Source organism: Gopherus flavomarginatus, chromosome 1 (genome assembly GCF_025201925.1).
Source record: "Gopherus flavomarginatus isolate rGopFla2 chromosome 1, rGopFla2.mat.asm, whole genome shotgun sequence".
Lineage (NCBI taxonomy): Eukaryota > Metazoa > Chordata > Testudines > Testudinidae > Gopherus > Gopherus flavomarginatus.
The window spans coordinates 159,837,515-159,854,669 of record NC_066617.1 but is presented as its reverse complement, the minus strand read 5'-3'; the positions used below and the strand labels follow the sequence as shown (position 1 = coordinate 159,854,669).

The window sequence follows — 17,155 nt, the reverse complement described above, 5'->3', positions numbered from 1 at the left end:
CGTCTTTCTGTGAATGTCTCCCAGTGGTTGGCCTTCCTCGTAGCACCAATCCTTGAACCACCAGTTCGTCTTCATTAACTTGTCCTCCTTCTCTAGGGACCAGAACTACTGTATATATTCGTTCATAAAACGAATTTTTTAGTAAAAAAGGGAAGCACCAGAGAAGTGGGTCGGCTTATGAACGAGTATAGAGAGAGAGATGAGACACAGCCTCGTTCCCCAACAGAGGGGGCAAGGAGAGGCAGCACAGCCAGAAGGGAAGAGGTGGGGCAAGAGTCTCTCTGCTTCTGGCCATGCTGCTCTCCCCACAGCCTCCGAAGCAGCTGCAGCTCCGGGGCTGGCAGCCTGCAGCCGTACCTCTTGGCCCCGCCCCCCAGAGCAGGCTGTGGCTGTGCTGCCCAGCCCACCGGAGCATGCTGGGCCTGCACCGCCTGGTCTGGCTCACCAGAGCAGGCTGCGGCCGCGCTGCCCAGCCTGCCGGAGCAGCTCCAGCCAGCCAGAGACATCCTCCCCGGCCCTCTCCAGATAAGGTGGGAACAGATGGGATGGGAAGAGTATAGGGGTCCCAGGCTAGGGGTAGGGTCATATGGGGGGTTGTTACTCCCCCGACCCCTAGCTTCTCCCTGCAAAAAAGTTTTCCCCACCAGTTGCTGTCCCAGCCTGTCAGGGTAAGCAGCTGGCGGGCTGGGACACTTTGTTTACTTAGGTTTACCTCTGTGCCTGCGGACGCTCAGGGTGAACAAACCATCTTGGCCCACCAGTGGCTTATCCTGATGGCCTGGGAGCCAGAGTTTGCTGACCCCTGAATTATAGGCTCAGCTTATGAATGGGTCATAAAAATTTTGCATTTTTACGTATCCATCTTGGGTGGGGTGGGGTGGGGGTGGGGATCAGCTTATAAACGAACCAGCTTATGATCCAGTATATATAGGTATTCTGCTGAAAGTCATCTGAGCTTCCACTGTAAGTGTCCTACTCAGCTTAGCGAAGTCACTATCCATTCCAGTGAGAATCTAGCAGTGTCATTCGTTCCAACCTGCAGCACAGCTCAATGGATTTTCTCCCCTGCTCTCCTTGGGATCCTTTTCAGCCTCATGTCCCCATCTCATAGCCTTGTTCCTCATAGGCAGCAAGCTCTTCTGTTCTCTGGATGTGTTCTGGTATGACAAGCCTGTTGATTCTGCTGACTATGGAATCCCTGATCACATAAACCCTGTCTCCCCCTCCCCGCACCTTGTGTTGGTATGAATCTCTTATGTTCTCTCTCACAGACCTCTGTACCTCATCCTCCTTTTTCTCCCTAGGCTCCAGCCCTTGATATCTCCATCTCTTCTTCTCTCCTGCAGGGACTGGGTTCCCTTCTTTCTTTCCTTGTCACCCTATCTTCTGCCTGCTTCTCCTTCTTGTTCCTCAGGGCAGCAGAGAATTAATCGACTTGTAAGGCTGGAAGAGATCTTTATGATCGTAGTCTGACCTCCTGCATGACATAGGTCCATAGAACTTCACCCGTTAACTCTTGCATCAAGCCTATAACTTTTGGCTGAGCATATCTGTTAGACATCGAATCTTGACTTAGACTGAAAGTGATGGAGAATCTACCACATTCCTTGGTATATTCCACTAGTTAATTATCCTCACTTTTAAATGTGCACCTTATTTCTAGTCTAAATGTATCTGACTTCAGCTTCCACGCATTGGATCTTGGTATGTCTTTATCTGCTAGATTAGAGAACCCTTTGCTCTCATATCGTCTCCATGTGTAGGTCCTTCCCTATACTGGGGAGTAAAATGTTTGGCTATTTGGGTGTGGAGGGACATAGTGAAGTGTGACACATCTTACTAGCCATTTTCTGTCCCTGACAAGTCAGCGTCGTCCCCTTCACACCCACCAACAGTATCTTTGAATTTTGCCATGACTTATTGTATTAGCTGTATTTTCAAACTTCTAGAGCTAAAACCAATGCCTCTTACCATCTGCAAGTAGCTTGTACTCTGTCTTACAAATGACAGGAAAACATTAATCTTGAACTCCATCAATTGAAGTGGCCACTACTAAAATTGCCTGGTGGAAAGACTGTTGCAGAATTGCTTAGTGGGCAGTCCAGGACAAATGCTCGAAAAACAATAAACTTCACCAAGCTCCTGGCTTAGTCAGTTTCTCAGAATAAGAGTTTCAGCCAGAGTGTAGCTGTAATATAGAGTTTTACAGGATTTGTAGGACAGCTATGAAAGCATTCTGGATTAAATTGTGGACTTTAACATTGGCCTGGGAATATTTGTAGAGTTACTTTTTAAAAATAGTTTGTTCTGGACACTTCAATTAAAGTAGTGCTTTATTATTTTATTTTGTTAAAAGCTTCGCTGATGTCATGCTGCAATGAAACTTCCTTTTTAAAATATAACTTTTCATGCTGTTTTATCTCCAATGTGGACTAAGTTGTGTTTTTTTTGTTGCTGTTTTTTTTTAAGCTAACCACATTTGTGGTAGACTTATGAAGACTTTTTTTTTTTTTTAAGTGTCAGATGAAAAAAACTTCTTTATTTCCAGAACTTTTTAATTAAGGTTGTACAAAATCCCTACTGAACTGTTACCATGGACGTTCTGCACACAGAATTTTTATTAGTTTTTATCTTGTTAAATGTGTGACTTGATGTTCTGTGTGATGTGTGCCAAAAAATATTTGGGATGTTCAAAGCAGCTGAGATAACCCTGCTGCTGTTGGAAACTTAACTAATGCATTTCCTGACTAATGTTGCAGTGTATTTAAAAAAAAAAAAAAAATTCCAGCTTATGTTGCCTGAATATAGATATCTTGCTCTTAATTTCCTAAACTGCCTTTAAAGGGAGAGAAGAAACTGACATAGGAAGTGATTCCTGGAGCCAGTCCAACAAATCCTTCCTACTTGTATGAAGTACATGTTCCTTTAACTGAACCATTAGTACACATTCGATTAACAGAGCCAAGTGTTTACAAGAACTGTTCAGTTGTTGCCATACAGTCAGCTGGGGAGCAGGCTGGGGACTCCTTCCCTCCCAGGACATGGGAAATTAAAGATTGGCCCTGAGGATCCCCTCCCCAGCTGAGAAGATTGTCCAACAATTGCCTGGGGCCCTGCTCCTTGGTCATGTATTTAAAACATACTTTCCAAATTCTGGCCATCCCAGTGCACAGCCTGAGCAGACTTGCAGGGTGAGGAATTTTGAGCACTTATTCTTTATTGCCTGTAGACTTCAAATGTGGTTGTCTGACAAGAAAATGTGGTTTTCCTGTCATTTGAGAAAATGAGACCACAGCCCAAGGAAACTAAAATGGAATATTGTTGCTGTTGCAATAGTTTGAAGATCTTGTTCTGACACAATGGTTGACCAGGTTTCTTAAGTCACTTTAAGTGTGTATTCTCAGATATAAAACTGAAATGCTGCTGCTCCCTCCAGTTTGAAACAACCTTAATCCTGTGCCCTGACTGCCACCTTAGCGCAAGGGTCAATGGACAAGCACAATATCACCCCCCTCCTTTAACCTCTTCCATCCAGTAGCAAGTGCTTCCTGGATCAGTGGTGCTGCCCAGAGCACAGTGAGGGTGCATATGAATGATGCTGACTTGGAATTGTGGCAGGCACAAGGAACACAGCACATTTATGAGAGGGGTAAGGTACTGACCTTCCTATTCCCTACTGTCATCCCTACAGGGACAGATTCCAGTTTGTGTGGGAAGTGTCATCTTTATCCTGGGTTTCTAGGTCTTGCAACACTTACGTTTTGGGAGCTATGCTGTAATATTCTTGCAGGACATGGCAAGCACAGGGCAGTGCTGACTGGCTTCAGTCTCGGTGCTTGCGAAGGGGTTTTGTGTGTGAATTTCCCTTGGTTTTGGAGAAGGTGGGAGTAACGAGGGGGGCAAAGTTGAGGGACAATTTTCGGAAGGTGGGAGAAGCTTCCTGGGCATTTCTGACAGCCCCTCGGCTACCAGCGGGAGCAGCGCCAGGGGATAAGAGTAGTCCGTAACTGGCTTATCCCTATGTGTGCCCAGCAAATCTGTATGTTTTAGACTTGCTGTTGTTTGCCTGCACTAGATGAGCTCAGAGCATCCCAGTGATTTGACATCTCTGTAGATACTGGCCATCGTTTTAGGCTGGGTACACAGCCCATGTGCACAAAACTAATCTCAGGAATCTGCCTACAGGGGGACTCAAACTCATGGTCATTAGGACTGCATTTTGGTGCCACCCTCCCTAAGCCATCAGCTGAGCGGAGGTGTCTCATTGAGCTCTTCCTTGAGGGTCCAGAGCTCAGTTTCTGCTTGGTCTCAGTATCGCGTGATTGAGAATGGAGCATGTCTCCTCCGCTCGCATCCCAGTTTCAGTGCATTGTGCCAGATTCTAGAGCACTAGAAAATTTAAAAAGTAGGTCATTTGGGGAAGAAACTTCTCTCAGGAACACTTTGACCAAACAGACCCTAATGTGCATTACTAACACAACCCAGGCCTATTAACTGGCACAGGAATTGTCGGCCCATCTGAGTACACCTGGGGATTTTAGACACTTTGTTTAGAGCCACCTCTTCAGAAACCTCTGCTCAACCTTACCCCTGGTGCTGGAAGGGCTCCCAGTAACATTCCGGGGAAGACAGGGACTCCAGTGGTTAAAAGTCTAGCTCTGCATATCTACGCACTGTTACTCGTTGCAGATTTGATTTGCACATAACTGCTGGGATTGCTTTTCTCTGCTCTAAGCTTTGTCCTAGCATTTCCGGTCTTCTGCAAAGCCTCCAAGAACAATCTCCTTGAAAAAAAGACTTCAGTCACAGCCTGACTAAGTCCATCACTGCAGCCAAGGTTAAGGCCATTTTGGCCTGCAAGTTGCAAAGTGTTTTGGGATCTCCTAAACCTGAAATCACATTTAGCGACGAGTTTCCAAGTGCGGCTGTTCCTGAGTTACCTATGGCAGGAGGGGGAAGTGTTTCACACGAAGAAAAAACACCTCCCTCCTCAGGGTCATTGTAAAACTTAATTCATTCCTGTTTGTAAATGACTTTGCAATCCTCAGATGCAACGTACTACTGAAGTTATAGCTGCTTATTGGCTTCCCTCAGTCGCAGCATGCTCTGACATGACCCTTTTACTGATTTCACATCACAATATCCAGGAATTTATCTACATTAGGAATAGCCTGAGTTCTGCAGCCTAGACAAAGGGCAGTTGTCTTGTGCCTTGCCCCAACAGTGATTTGAGGCTGAACTTGTGTTATAAAACACTTTGAAATGCCTGATGAAGGTTGCTTTATGCTGTTGTACATTAGCATAATGTTAGAGCATGCTTTATCTCGTAGCCTATTCTACTGGATACTGTCATATGTAAGATACAGGTGAGACTTCCAGCTGCAATCATCTGAGTGGGTCATTTCAGTTACAGTGCACTGAAATCTGCCCATCCCATCCCCTTATTTTAATTGTAAATGGAAGGAAAGTTAACTTGCAGGGGTGCTGAGTGCAGTGTTACCAGCTAACATAGGGCTGAACTCCTTGTAGAGATGCTCTGCCAGGAAAGTCTCAGAACGTCGACCTGGGAACCTAGCCAGTTTCCATTCGATCTGGAGTCCATGGAGTGTGGGTGGAGAGGAGAGATCTTTCTGCAGCAGCCACTTTACTTCTCTGTGCCTTACTAAAGAAGCAGTTTAACTAGCCTGCGGGAGGAAGTCCCAGAGAATATAAAATCAGAGCTGAATTTTGTGTGTGTATTTAGCATTCTACTCTAGTCAGTTCATTTACGCATCTTAATACCTCCCTCTAAGGCAGGCATTCTCAATCTTTTTCTCTCTTAATCCCCACCCCCCAAACATACTATAAACTCCATGGCCCACTTCTGCCACAATGGTTTTTCTGCATATAAAAACCAGGGCCAGCGTTAGGGGGTTGCAAGCAGGGCAACTGCCCAGGCCCCATGTCACATAGGCCTCTGCAAAGCTAAGTTGCTCAGGCTTCAGCCCTTGGTGGCGAGGCTCAGGGCCCCAGGCTTTAGCCCCATGTGGTGGGGCTTCACTTTTCTGCCCTGGGCCCCAGCAAATCTAAAGCTAGCTATGCTTGGCAGCCGCCCTGAAACCTGCTTGCGGCCCTGCAGAGGGCCCGGGACCCCTGGTTGAGAACCACGGCTCTAAGGCTTTCGATCTACTCAAGGCTGCAGTAGACCCTGCACTTTCCACCAAATACATCTGGCCACTTTACCTGCCTTCTTATGTGCACAAATGTGTTCCTTCTCTGTGCCTTTTTCTCCCAGCTGTGGGAAGGGCGGGGTGGGGGATTCTTGTTACTTTATGGCTCGCAAGGCAGAGCAGAAATAGTTTTCCTACTGCACAGTTGAGAGCGGTGCTCCCCCTTGATGTGGGTAGAGAGATTGAGCAATACAGCCTGGAGGCTCTGATTCAACCATTTGCTCACTCTTCTAATTATTGTGACCCTTCTAATTTTCTTATCCATGCCGTCGGGGAGGAACCTGTAGCTGAACAGGCCCTGCTGAAGCGGGATGTCTTAGGGTGCCTATGTGGTAGTGGCATTTTTTTTGCAAGTTAAATTCTTTTTTTTTTTTTCTTTTTTTTTTTTTTTGTCATGGGGTACAGGGGACGTCTAAATTTTAATGTTCTTTCTAGATTGCAGGAAAATTCTTACATTAAAATTAACAAAATGCTTTCTCTGAGCTGTATTGCCCCTGCCCACTGAGGAGGGAATCACTCCACACACCACCTCCCTGGAGATGCTCTGTCCATTTTGCATGTAGTCTTATGCAGCCCAAACTGTCCACAAACAGAACATGAGCATGACCATCTCTGTTCTAACCTTGTTCTCAGGAGCTCATCGCTTTCCAAACCCTTTGCCTTTCCAGGCATGTGGGTGAAACTTTGGGAAGCTTGAGCAGAAAAAGTTGTCATGTGTAAGTATGATGGGAGAGGGGAGACAATAGGCACTTATTTAACAACCCCTCAGTTAGAATGACTGGGGTTGGCCAACAGAAATTTGGCAGGGAAATCACCCTTGTTGAGGAGAGATGCAGTTGAAACTTCAGGTGAAAATTTGGTTTTGACTTGACATTGTGTGAACCTTTTGAGAACTGTGTTCTGTGTGCATGTGGTTCGTTTTATGCAACTTTCTCACCAAGACTTAAATTTTCAGTAGTGAATGGTGGGGGGAGAAATCTCTCAAAGACTGAGATGCTTTTCAGGGGACCATTCAGAAAGTGCCAAGCACTCGCCTTCTGAAAATCAAACATCTTTCAGGTGTTTCAAGTTGGATCCTCAAGGATCAAGTCTAAAATCACTATTCACTTTTGAAAATCTAAACCTGAGCTTTTAATGTACACAGCTAAGGAAAGCAACTTAGCTGTACAGTGAAACTTAATGAGGAAGGTGTCCAGAAAAGAGCTACAGCTTGCTCCTCCTTACTCTGCTAGCCCTAGGTATTTGAACAGACATCTGGATTTTGGCATTTGTTTGGAAGGCTATTTATGTATTATGTGGGCTCAGAGTAGCGGGTTATGAAGCATTAGACACTTAGGTTAAGTAACTTGTCCAAATTCATACAGTGAATCAGTGACAGAGCTGAGACTAGACTCCAGATGCCATTTCTTGATTCGTATCTTTCCCGCACCGCTGCCCTTCCTATGCTTACGTATCCTGCAACTTTCTTCTTATAACTCATGTGAGAATCATCTGCTGCTGTTTTCATGGGGGAGTTTGCTTGTTAATGACAAATGTAACTTAATTAAAACAGGTTAGGTTGGTTCTAGGAGCTGAAGTGCTACTTGTTGAGTACAAATCCTTGTGGGTTAAAAGTGAAACCAGCCTAGTGTTCGTGGCTGGTTCCCCTGGGTAGTGACGTGAAGAAATCTCTACTGATGGTCTGCTGAAGGGGACGCTCAGGACAGCAGTGCATTGGCAGAGCTGTGTGATGGGAGCTAAGGACTTGTCTACGCTACGCAGCTTTTAGCGACAAGGCTGTGTCAACACAGACTTGTCGCTTGCTTAAAGTCGGTGTGTGTAAACGCTCTCTGTTGGCGCTTTGTCGGCATTCGCTTTGTCGGCAGGAGAGTGCTCCTCTGCATTCACACTGCCACTTGCGTCTGCAAAACTTTTGTCTGTTGCGGGGGGAGGGGGGGACGACTTTAAGTACCCGTGAAAAACAAAAGTTCTGTTGACAACATCGCAGTATAGACAAACCCTAATTTGTAGAGCATCTTCCTGCACCATGCCTGATTTACCCCTGAGCCTTGGCTCATTTTGAAACACTTCAGCTTGTTATGTCTTTAAACAGTGCCTATCTTTATGTTTTTTGCTTAACAAGCTGATTATGAGGAAAGGAAACCTTGCAGCTGAACACCTTTGTGTTTGCTTTGCTCGTGTTGGCTGTTATATTAGGAATAGAAGCCAACTCAAAGGGAGGAGGTGACACTGTTTTATGTCCCAGCCCTGGTGTGGGATGTAATCTGAAATTGTGAATGTTGCTTTTATGCAGCCATACTACCTCAGGCTGTGATCTTATCTGATCTCACAAGTTGTAAAGACTGTGCCATGTCAGTACTTGGGGTGAGACACATCTCAAGAACCACTAGGTGCTGCAAGAAGTGGTATATAAGATTTGGAGGGAAAAGCATCAATCAGTACCAAACCAGTGCCTCAGTCTGAGGCTGGCTGGCTAATATGTACTAGAACTGCACCTTAGCTTCTGGTCTAGATAAAGCCAAGATGAGCTATTGTTCCGGGCTGCGTGCGGTTTTGAAGACAATACTATGTCAGTTTACGCCCTGTTTGCATTTAAGAAGCTTTTCTTAGCAACTGTAAAGGCAAATGCTTTGCTCAAAAATGAAATCTAGAAGATCCTGGAACCCAATTCCACAAGTAATGTAGTCTGACAGATTTGTCAGTTGGAGAATTGCGTAGTACACAGAGCCATGACACTAATAACTGGTTTCCAATTAATGTGGTTATCTGTGTTTCTCTATATAATTTTAAGTTGTCTTTTTAAAAAATGTTTTGTTGCATTTTATTTCTAGCATCCAGCGAGCTGCATTGGTGGTTCTGGAAAACTACTACAGAGATTTCACCGTCTATAACCCGAGCTTGTTAATGGCCTCCAAGTCTCGCGCAGCTAAACATATGGCTGGCCTGAAAGTCTACAATGTGGATGGTAGGTGAGGTGGAATAGTAGCTGAGAACTGATGTGTGGGGTGGAGAAGAGCAGGACATGTTATTCTTTGTTCCAGGCACATGCCTACCTTCTCACCATCCAAAATTCTTGTCAGAAATCCTCCTACCGCTACTGAGTCCATTGGTCCCAAATCACTTCAGACTTACAAAGCACAATAGAACTTTGTCTTGACTAGGAAAAGTGGCCAAGTTTAGGTCAAGTTTAGCTAGTATGTATTAGTGAAGCCCAATTTAAATTGCATTGTACTTCCTACTTAACACACAGCCTAGATGAGTATGGCACTTTATAGGTAAATATAAGGACTGGGGCTTAGTGTCCTGCAAACCTTCGCAAGCTTAGGGCTTGTCTTCACAAGTTGTACCAATTTAAAGGGGTGTTTTTTCAATAGATGTAGTTAAACCATTGTGAGGCCCTGTGTGGCCCCTCTGAACCTGAGTTAAACCAAACTTGAATTGATTCTTTGCTGATTGAATCTAAATAAGACAGGTTTAAACAAGTCAAGGTTGTGTCAGAACACCCACAGCCTTGATAAAATCAGGTGTTCCAGTAATCAGGTAGCTTCATTTCTATGGGGAAGCTTTTAAACTCAACAAAGGAGAGGGGCTGTCCCAGGAAACATGGCCAACTTTAATTTCACAGGAGTTGGAAAAATCAGGGCTGCATTGTACATGTGTGGATTAGTACTGAAAGGCTTTGCAGCAGGGTGTGTTCAGAGGGAATTTGACTTTGCAGAGAGCGGCTGTTTTCACGCGCAGCAGGAATGTGGGAGATGAATCTAAGACTTCTGCCCTGTTGTTCACACGTGGCTCACACCTTCGTTTGCATTGCTCGGTGCCCCCAAAGGGTTCAGAGGCTGTGTGGAAGCTTCTCCAAACCTCCTCTGAACCTTTAGAGACGACAAAAATTGGACCTGGAAATGTTGCCAGAGCAGCTTCCTCTAGTGAGACCTGCTGCTGATGGGGTTGGGGGCAGAAACCTGGAGAGGGGCCGCTTTGTTTTGTAGCACTTCTGGTCCTGGCTAGTGCAGGAAGTGCCGAGGGGTGGGAAATAGTAAGTAACATCAGTAATAAGGGATGTAAGCGAGCATATTCTGTTGTAGAAATGGGCAATGTTTGTGTGTATGTGGAAGGGGGTCTTGGGGGAAAAAATTAACCATTTTGACCAGGTGGAAGCCTTCTCTTTCATTCTGGTAACGGGCTAGTGTCAGAGGGGAACTTACTGGTCTGGAAGGTATTTCCAAATTTGATTCTGCCAAAGTGTTCCCAGCCTTTTCAGGTTGTAAGGCATTAGACTTATTTAATGTCTCGTCGTTCCAATGACCATCTCTTCTAGTGCAGTTGCAGCATAGCTGTGAGGTGGCAGGGCATAGCTGCTGCAGGAAGAGGCTAATGATACCAACCATTGGAAAGCTGGGACTCCAAACTTTCAGAGGAAAAATCAGTGATTTCTTTAGCACCAGCAGTCTGTGAGCTAGCATAGTTTAAAATCCTGTCAGAACTCAAGCAGACAAAAACAAGATAGGGAGCTGGATGTGGGATGCTTTTTCAGTTCCAAAATCTTTGTCTGGCAGGGCTAGAAACAAGTGCTTCATGACACTGGATAGGAGGAACTCCCAACTTTCCAGTAGCATACAGCATTTATATGTGGCACGAGTGGCTTCTAACACAGGATCTTACAATAATTGTCAATTGCTTGGTCTCTCTGTACTTCTTGGCTTTATTGCCGTAATGAATATAGCAGGACTTTAGCCGTTGTAATATACTGTGCAATCCCAGAGTTTGCAGAGGTTTTGGATAGCTTCTCTTGCTGTGCAGCAGGGTATTTTTTAATGCACACTGAACTCAGTGGCATAGAAGCATATTCTTTAGAAGAATTCCTGTGGATTTACTAAGTGGACTGTGTAGCTGTAGCCAGGACCTTCTTGGCAGTGGAACAATCTGTCTTGCATGCTCTCCGCGTGAGAGGACAGTAATGCTGTTAAGACCTCTACTTTGTTGGCAGCCTTTGAGTTTGATGTTACAGCAGCTGGGGGGTGGGTGGGGAAGGTCTTGCTTAAGTCCCTATTGTGCTGGCAAAATGGGAGCTTGCCCAAAGGCTGTATTTTCGTCACCATGCGTGATGAATCAGATAGTTAATGTCTCTAAACCAAACTGGAACTGCGCCTCTCCTACGCCGTACCACTACACATTGAGGCTGTCAAATAAAATCTAAAGTGTTTACTCTTGAGAAGCTGTTTGTTTGAATTCCTAGCCTATCCATCATTAAACATCAAACTTATTTCTTGGAAACCATGTTCTTTTTAAGAAAAAAGCAGCCCTTATTGTGTTAGCAGAGCATTCTTGGGCCTGTCTACCCTCGAGAATTGATAATGCTTAAATACTGCCAGTTTAATGGCATAGACTGGCTCTTAAAGCATAGTTACTGTCATAAAAGTGGCTCTTAAAAATGTATACATTTTGAGGGTTGTTTTATATGTCTCTTTCTCTGACTATGATGTGCTCTGGTCATCAAATGACAACACTTTTCCCTAACTCCTAGCGCTGCAGGCTGCATGTGGGATCACAGAACCTAGCTGGGCTGTTCCTGCATTTTAAAGCATCACTAGTAATCAAGAGATCGATACTTACTTGATATCGATGTGCAATGTAGAGCAGACTCCAGCTCCCTTTCCTAGAGCTGAGTGGGCTCTGCTAATAGGCATAAAAACTCTTGAGACAGATGTAACTTTCAGCCCCACAGAGAACCAGTACGGAGCCCAGAGTTACATTCTGCAGAGTCACTTCTCTGACAGTAACTACATTTTTTAAAGTTTCTGTCTTTTGTCTGAAGATGATGCCGCTGCCCAGACACCCCAGCATAGCTCTGTGTTTTCCTGTGTGTGGCTGTTGTTTCCATATCTCTTGATGTTCTTCTTTTCTGTCTGTCTTTCTCCCCCTCCCAACTCCTCTTGTGCTCTCTCATTGTCTTGTTGCTGAAATGTGATGTGTTCCAGCTGCCCTTGTGGCCAAACTGAAAATGTATATAGCGGATGGTAAGTAACATCCTTAGCACTCTGTCTCCTAGTTTATGTAATCCAGGGGTCAGCAACCTTTCAGAAGTGCTGTGCCGAGTCTTCATTTATTCACTGTAAGGTTTCATGGGCCAGTAATACATTTAACGTTTTTAGAAGGTCTCTTTCTAGAAGTCTATAATATATAACTAAACTATTGTTATATGTAAAGTAAATAAGGTTTTTAAAATGTTTAAGAAGCTTTATTTAAAATTAAATTAAAATGCAGAGCCCCCTGGTCTGGTGGCCAGGACCCGGGCAGTGCGAGTGCCACTGAAAATCAGTTCATGTGCTGCCTTCGGCACACATGCCATAGGTTGCCTACCCCTGGTGTAGTCAGTCACTGTAACTGTTTGTTTGGCTGCTTCATCCCCTCTGAATTCTCTCTCCCATCTCCACTGACTGCAGCACTTGGAGTGGACAGGAAATACTCCCTCCATATGCACGCTTCCCCAGGGGGAGTATCTTCAGGGAGGGTTTTTGACCATCCCCCTCCCCCCCACCCTGCAGAGCATTGGGCAGGTACAGCCCCACTTGGCCCACCAATTGCCTGTGACAGGCACTCTTGGATTTTGAACCTTTTCAGCTCCCATTCTGCAACAGTAAACTCTTCCTCTTACTTCTGTTTCCCCTCGAAGGCCCAGGTAACAATGCTGCCGGCCAGTCCCGGGCCATGATCGCTGCTGCTGCCCGGCGCAGAGACTCCAGTCACAATGAGCTTTACTATGAAGAAGCAGACCACGATCGCAGAGTTAAAAAACGTCGAGCAAGGTGATGCTGTCTCCTTCACGTTGCAGCGGCTGTTTGCCTGCCACAGTCAGTTTGCTGGCGTGCTGGATTCTCTTAACTGTATCTGAACAGCTTGGTGGGCCCAATAAAGAAGCGGGGAATTGGGTTGAAAGGGTTTTGTTTAAGGGGCTGAGTGTTTGGTATAAATAAAGTCCTTTATATTAAAAAGGTATAGGAAAAAGCAGACACCGAGGGTGGCAATGGCTTGTAACAGGAAGTGCTTAGAGAAATACATAAGCAAAGAACATGTGTAAATGTTCCAGATCAGCTAATAGAATGTTATGGATTAGGGAAGGGTCCAGTGCTTGAGAAATCCATAATCGCTCAGTGCATGAAATCCCATTATTTCCCCCTAGTAATCTGGGGCTGAATCCATAGCCCTGTCAGTGCCACCTGGTCTCTACAGGGAGGAATTCTCCCTCCTCCAGAAGTAAGTGAATGCAGCATTTGATATGGCAGTACAACTCTTCTGCTTAAATGCTGTAGTCTTACTGTCCATCTGAACAGGTCTGGTAGAGACAGGGATGTGAGTAGCTGGATGTGCTCTGTGCATACGAGTTCAGCATGGTGATTACAGGGTGGCATTCGCCTTCAGAATTAACACGTGACTGACGCTAACCTGGGTAGGTAGCTCCTCCGAGTTGTTGTTTCAGGCAGGTCACCTGCAGCAGACTGATATCCCTGAGCTGAGTCGCAGTTGGAAGGTTTCCACTGTAACCAGAGGGACTAAACAAGTTGCCCTAACTGAAGGTTTAGAGTAGGGGTAGGCAACATGGCACAGGTGCCGAAGGTGGCATGCGAGCTGATTTTCAGTGGTACTTGTACTGCCCAGGTCCTGGCCACTGCTCTGGGGGTGCTCTGCATTTTAAATGTTGAAGCTTTATTTAAAATTAAATTTAGCTTCAACATTTTGAAACCTTATTTATTTTACATACAACAATAGTTTAGATATATATTATAGACTCAGAGAAAGAGACCTTCTAAAAACGTTAAAATGTATTACCGGCACGCGGAACCTTACATGAGAGTGAATAAATGAAGACTTGGCACACCACTTCTGAAAGGTTGCCGACCTCTGGTTTAGAGTCAGCAGTTAAGTCTCGTGCTGATTCAGCCTGACCCCTTGCTGCTGGTCAGGCTTTTTCCAGTCTCTCACATGCTTCCCTTCTTGCTGTCTCTGGGCTTCCACAGGCTTCCTTCTGTGCAATCTAGCAACTTGGGTCCTTTTCACCTACTCACTGAGCTCAGCTAGAGCAGCTGCTGGCTTAAAGACAAACCATCCTTTAGCAGGAGATGCAGCCTGCTGGCGTATACATGGGGAATCTGTCTAAAAACATCAAAACCTAACTAAAAAGAGCTCTGAGGACTCCTACTGTTTCCTGCACGTAGCTATCTGAAGCGTTCTGTGTTTCTGGCTTGTCTCTGATATTTCTGTCTTCCTGCACGTGATCAGGCTGACAGTACAGCTTCTCTTTGCGTTAATATCTAAAGGTTTTATGTGCAGGGGATTGTGGAAAAGTCCTTATTAGTGACTTAGTTCCATTAATTTAATCCAATGTGAAACATGAGTATTTTACAATCCACCAGCTTTCCTTTAACTGCAGTGCTCTTTTTTACTCGTTAAACTCGGCAGGAGTAGCTTTTGAACATCCTCTGGCTCTGGGTTGCTTTGCTCCAGTGTGGTCTGAGTTTGTTTGCACAGCTGTGCTGAAACAGGGATGGTTTGCGTAGGATGCGTTCTTGGCTGCAAGTGCTCTGTGCTAGGACAGGGAACCCAGCCCTTGCCACATGCAGGGCCACTTGGGCAACCTGCCAGGAGCCTGAGGACTGCACCTCAGCTTGTATAAAAGGGAATAGAATGCAGGTCATGAACATGGAGAGGTGCGTGGAGACTATGGGTCTCAGTGTATTCAGTGCTCTATCTTGAGCCAAGCACCTTCCCCCAGATCAAACCTGGAGCAATGCGTGCTGGGTCCACTACTCTCGTACCTCTGTACTTGATATGACAGTAGCTGTGGGCCAAAGTTCAACTAGAGACAGGACTGTCTAGTGACCTGAATGCAAGACTGGGGCCAGGAACTCTTGAGTTTTAATCCTGGCTGTGTCACTGATGTGCTGGGTGACTTTGTGCAAGAAAAAGAAAACTCCAATTCACCTCCCTAGGTCTCTGTTTCCCTCTCTGCAGAAGGGGTTAAGTGACTTGCCTGTTGTGTCACAGTGGGCCAGTGGCAGAGCCAGGAATAGAGTCCAGATCTCCTGACTCCCAAGCAATCTGTGCCTTAATCACAGGACCTTCCCATCCTCCCCAGTGGTGAATCTGGCTTCCTCGTGTCTTTTTTGCAGGCTCGTGGTTGCAGTGGAAGAGGCTTTCACTCACATTAAACGTCTCCAGGCAGAGGAACAGCAGAAAGCTCCAGGTGAAGTGATGGATCCCCGTGAGGCAGCCCAGGCAATTTTCCCGTCCATGGCAAGGGCTCTGCAGAAATACCTTCGCACCACCCGGCAGCAGCACTACCACAGCATGGAAAGCATCCTGCAGCACCTGTCCTTCTGCATCACCAACAACATGACGCCCAAGGTAACACTGCCTTCAGCCTTAGAGCCAGTGAGCTGCAGGGAGTGTGTATGTGAGGGAGAATGAGGGTCAGGCAGAGAGTAATGAGACTTGAGGGCTGCTATTGATAATACAGTTGGTACATTTCAATCCTTTGCTTGTAACTTGGTTTTAGGTTTTGGAGTGAACTCAGACCCCATTGCCCCTTCTCCCATCTGCCTTTTTAAGCTGTGAGCATCAATGAGCTGCGATCTCAGTAATTCTAACCAATCGGGTGGGGTCAGGCCTGGCCGATCCTTGGTTTGGAGACCTCCAAGGAAAGCACAGGTTGCTGCAGGAAGTGGTGGTAGCAATTCAGTAGGGAGCTCGCTAGCTCTGTGCCCTAGGGTGGTGGGAGGGGTGGAGTGGGTGATTCAGGAAGGAGCAATTTTCCCGCTGCCAGCACTGACCTCAGAGACGCAGCGTTGGGGGTGCTGTTCTTTGGATTGGATTTCTACCCAAGGAGCTGCGGTTGCTAGCGACCCTGTGGCACGGTGTGTGTGGAGGTGTATGTGTGCATGAGAAGGAGTGCTAGTCTTCATGTCCTGGCCAAGCCCCCAGTACGTATGGCTGCATTCTGCCTTCCTACATTTCCCTGCAGATGCAGCTGAATGATTATGCTTCACTTCCTGCTCTCAGTTGCTGTGCAACTGTTCAATGGCTGCCACAGTCCTTTCCAGAGAGGGCTGCATTTTACTGCTGGGTGAAGTGAGGCTTGGTGCTTTACATATAATCCCCTTTGGGATGAAGGCCACTGCAGAAGTGCGAAAGCACTTACCATCTTACTCAGTATTTGTAACCATATGTGATAGTAGCAGAGACACTGTGGGCGTTTAGGCTGGCTTTAAACCTGGGGTCTGTTATGACCTAATACCAGCGCTGGAATCCCAGTGGGCGCTTGGCATGATGTGTGTTGACAGCAGAACTTGCCCCCTGAGTTTGCTGTGGGAACTTTAAAATACAACAATATCAAGTAAACTGCTTGAAGTGATGCTTGTTCTTCCAAGCGTCTGAGCTAAAGTACTTTCCTGCCAAGGACTGAGTGGGTCACGGAGACTGAAATCTCCTCCCACTGGGACAGGGGATTTCTCCAGGTCACGGATGGGGCTATTTTGGCAGTGAGCTGTATATATGGCAGAGGGGAAGTTGTGCCTTGCCCAGGCTCCTTCTTTCTGGAGGGAGAGGCCTCTGCTCTCCAGCGCTGTCAGACCTTTCCCTAGTGCTAAATCTATATTTAAATTGCAATTTTGAAATTGGAAGTTGGAGCCATAATTTTGTGAACTGTCTGGGATGAGATAAAGCTGATCTCTAGCTGTCACCTACTCCTTCAGGTCCTAGGGCTAGGAAATGGCAGGAGGAGAGGAAGGTTTACCAAATGTGCTAGCTGAAACAATTCGCTACAGGGACTGTCTCTGTCCCTGGGGCTAAATCATGAGATTGAAAGAAAGTGTCAAGGCAGACCTGAGTCATGGGGAAGTGGAGTTCCTGTGGCACCAATTCATTCTTTCTGTGTGCGTGTGTGTGTTTCT

At 46.0% G+C, this 17,155-nt stretch overlaps 1 protein-coding gene across 5 annotated transcripts in view; it reads left to right on the top strand.

Moving 5' to 3' along the window:
* The window catches only part of VANGL1 (VANGL planar cell polarity protein 1), a 56,376-nt gene that overhangs the window by 33,084 nt on the left and 6,137 nt on the right, over window positions 1–17,155 (top strand). For all 5 annotated transcript variants that reach the window (XM_050959031.1, XM_050959022.1, XM_050959050.1 and 2 more), the window contains 3 exons: window positions 9,041–9,174; window positions 12,883–13,015; window positions 15,377–15,611. In XM_050959031.1, the coding sequence (XP_050814988.1) occupies window positions 9,041–9,174; window positions 12,883–13,015; window positions 15,377–15,611 (502 nt within the window). The remainder of the gene's footprint in view (window positions 1–9,040; window positions 9,175–12,882; window positions 13,016–15,376; window positions 15,612–17,155) is intronic.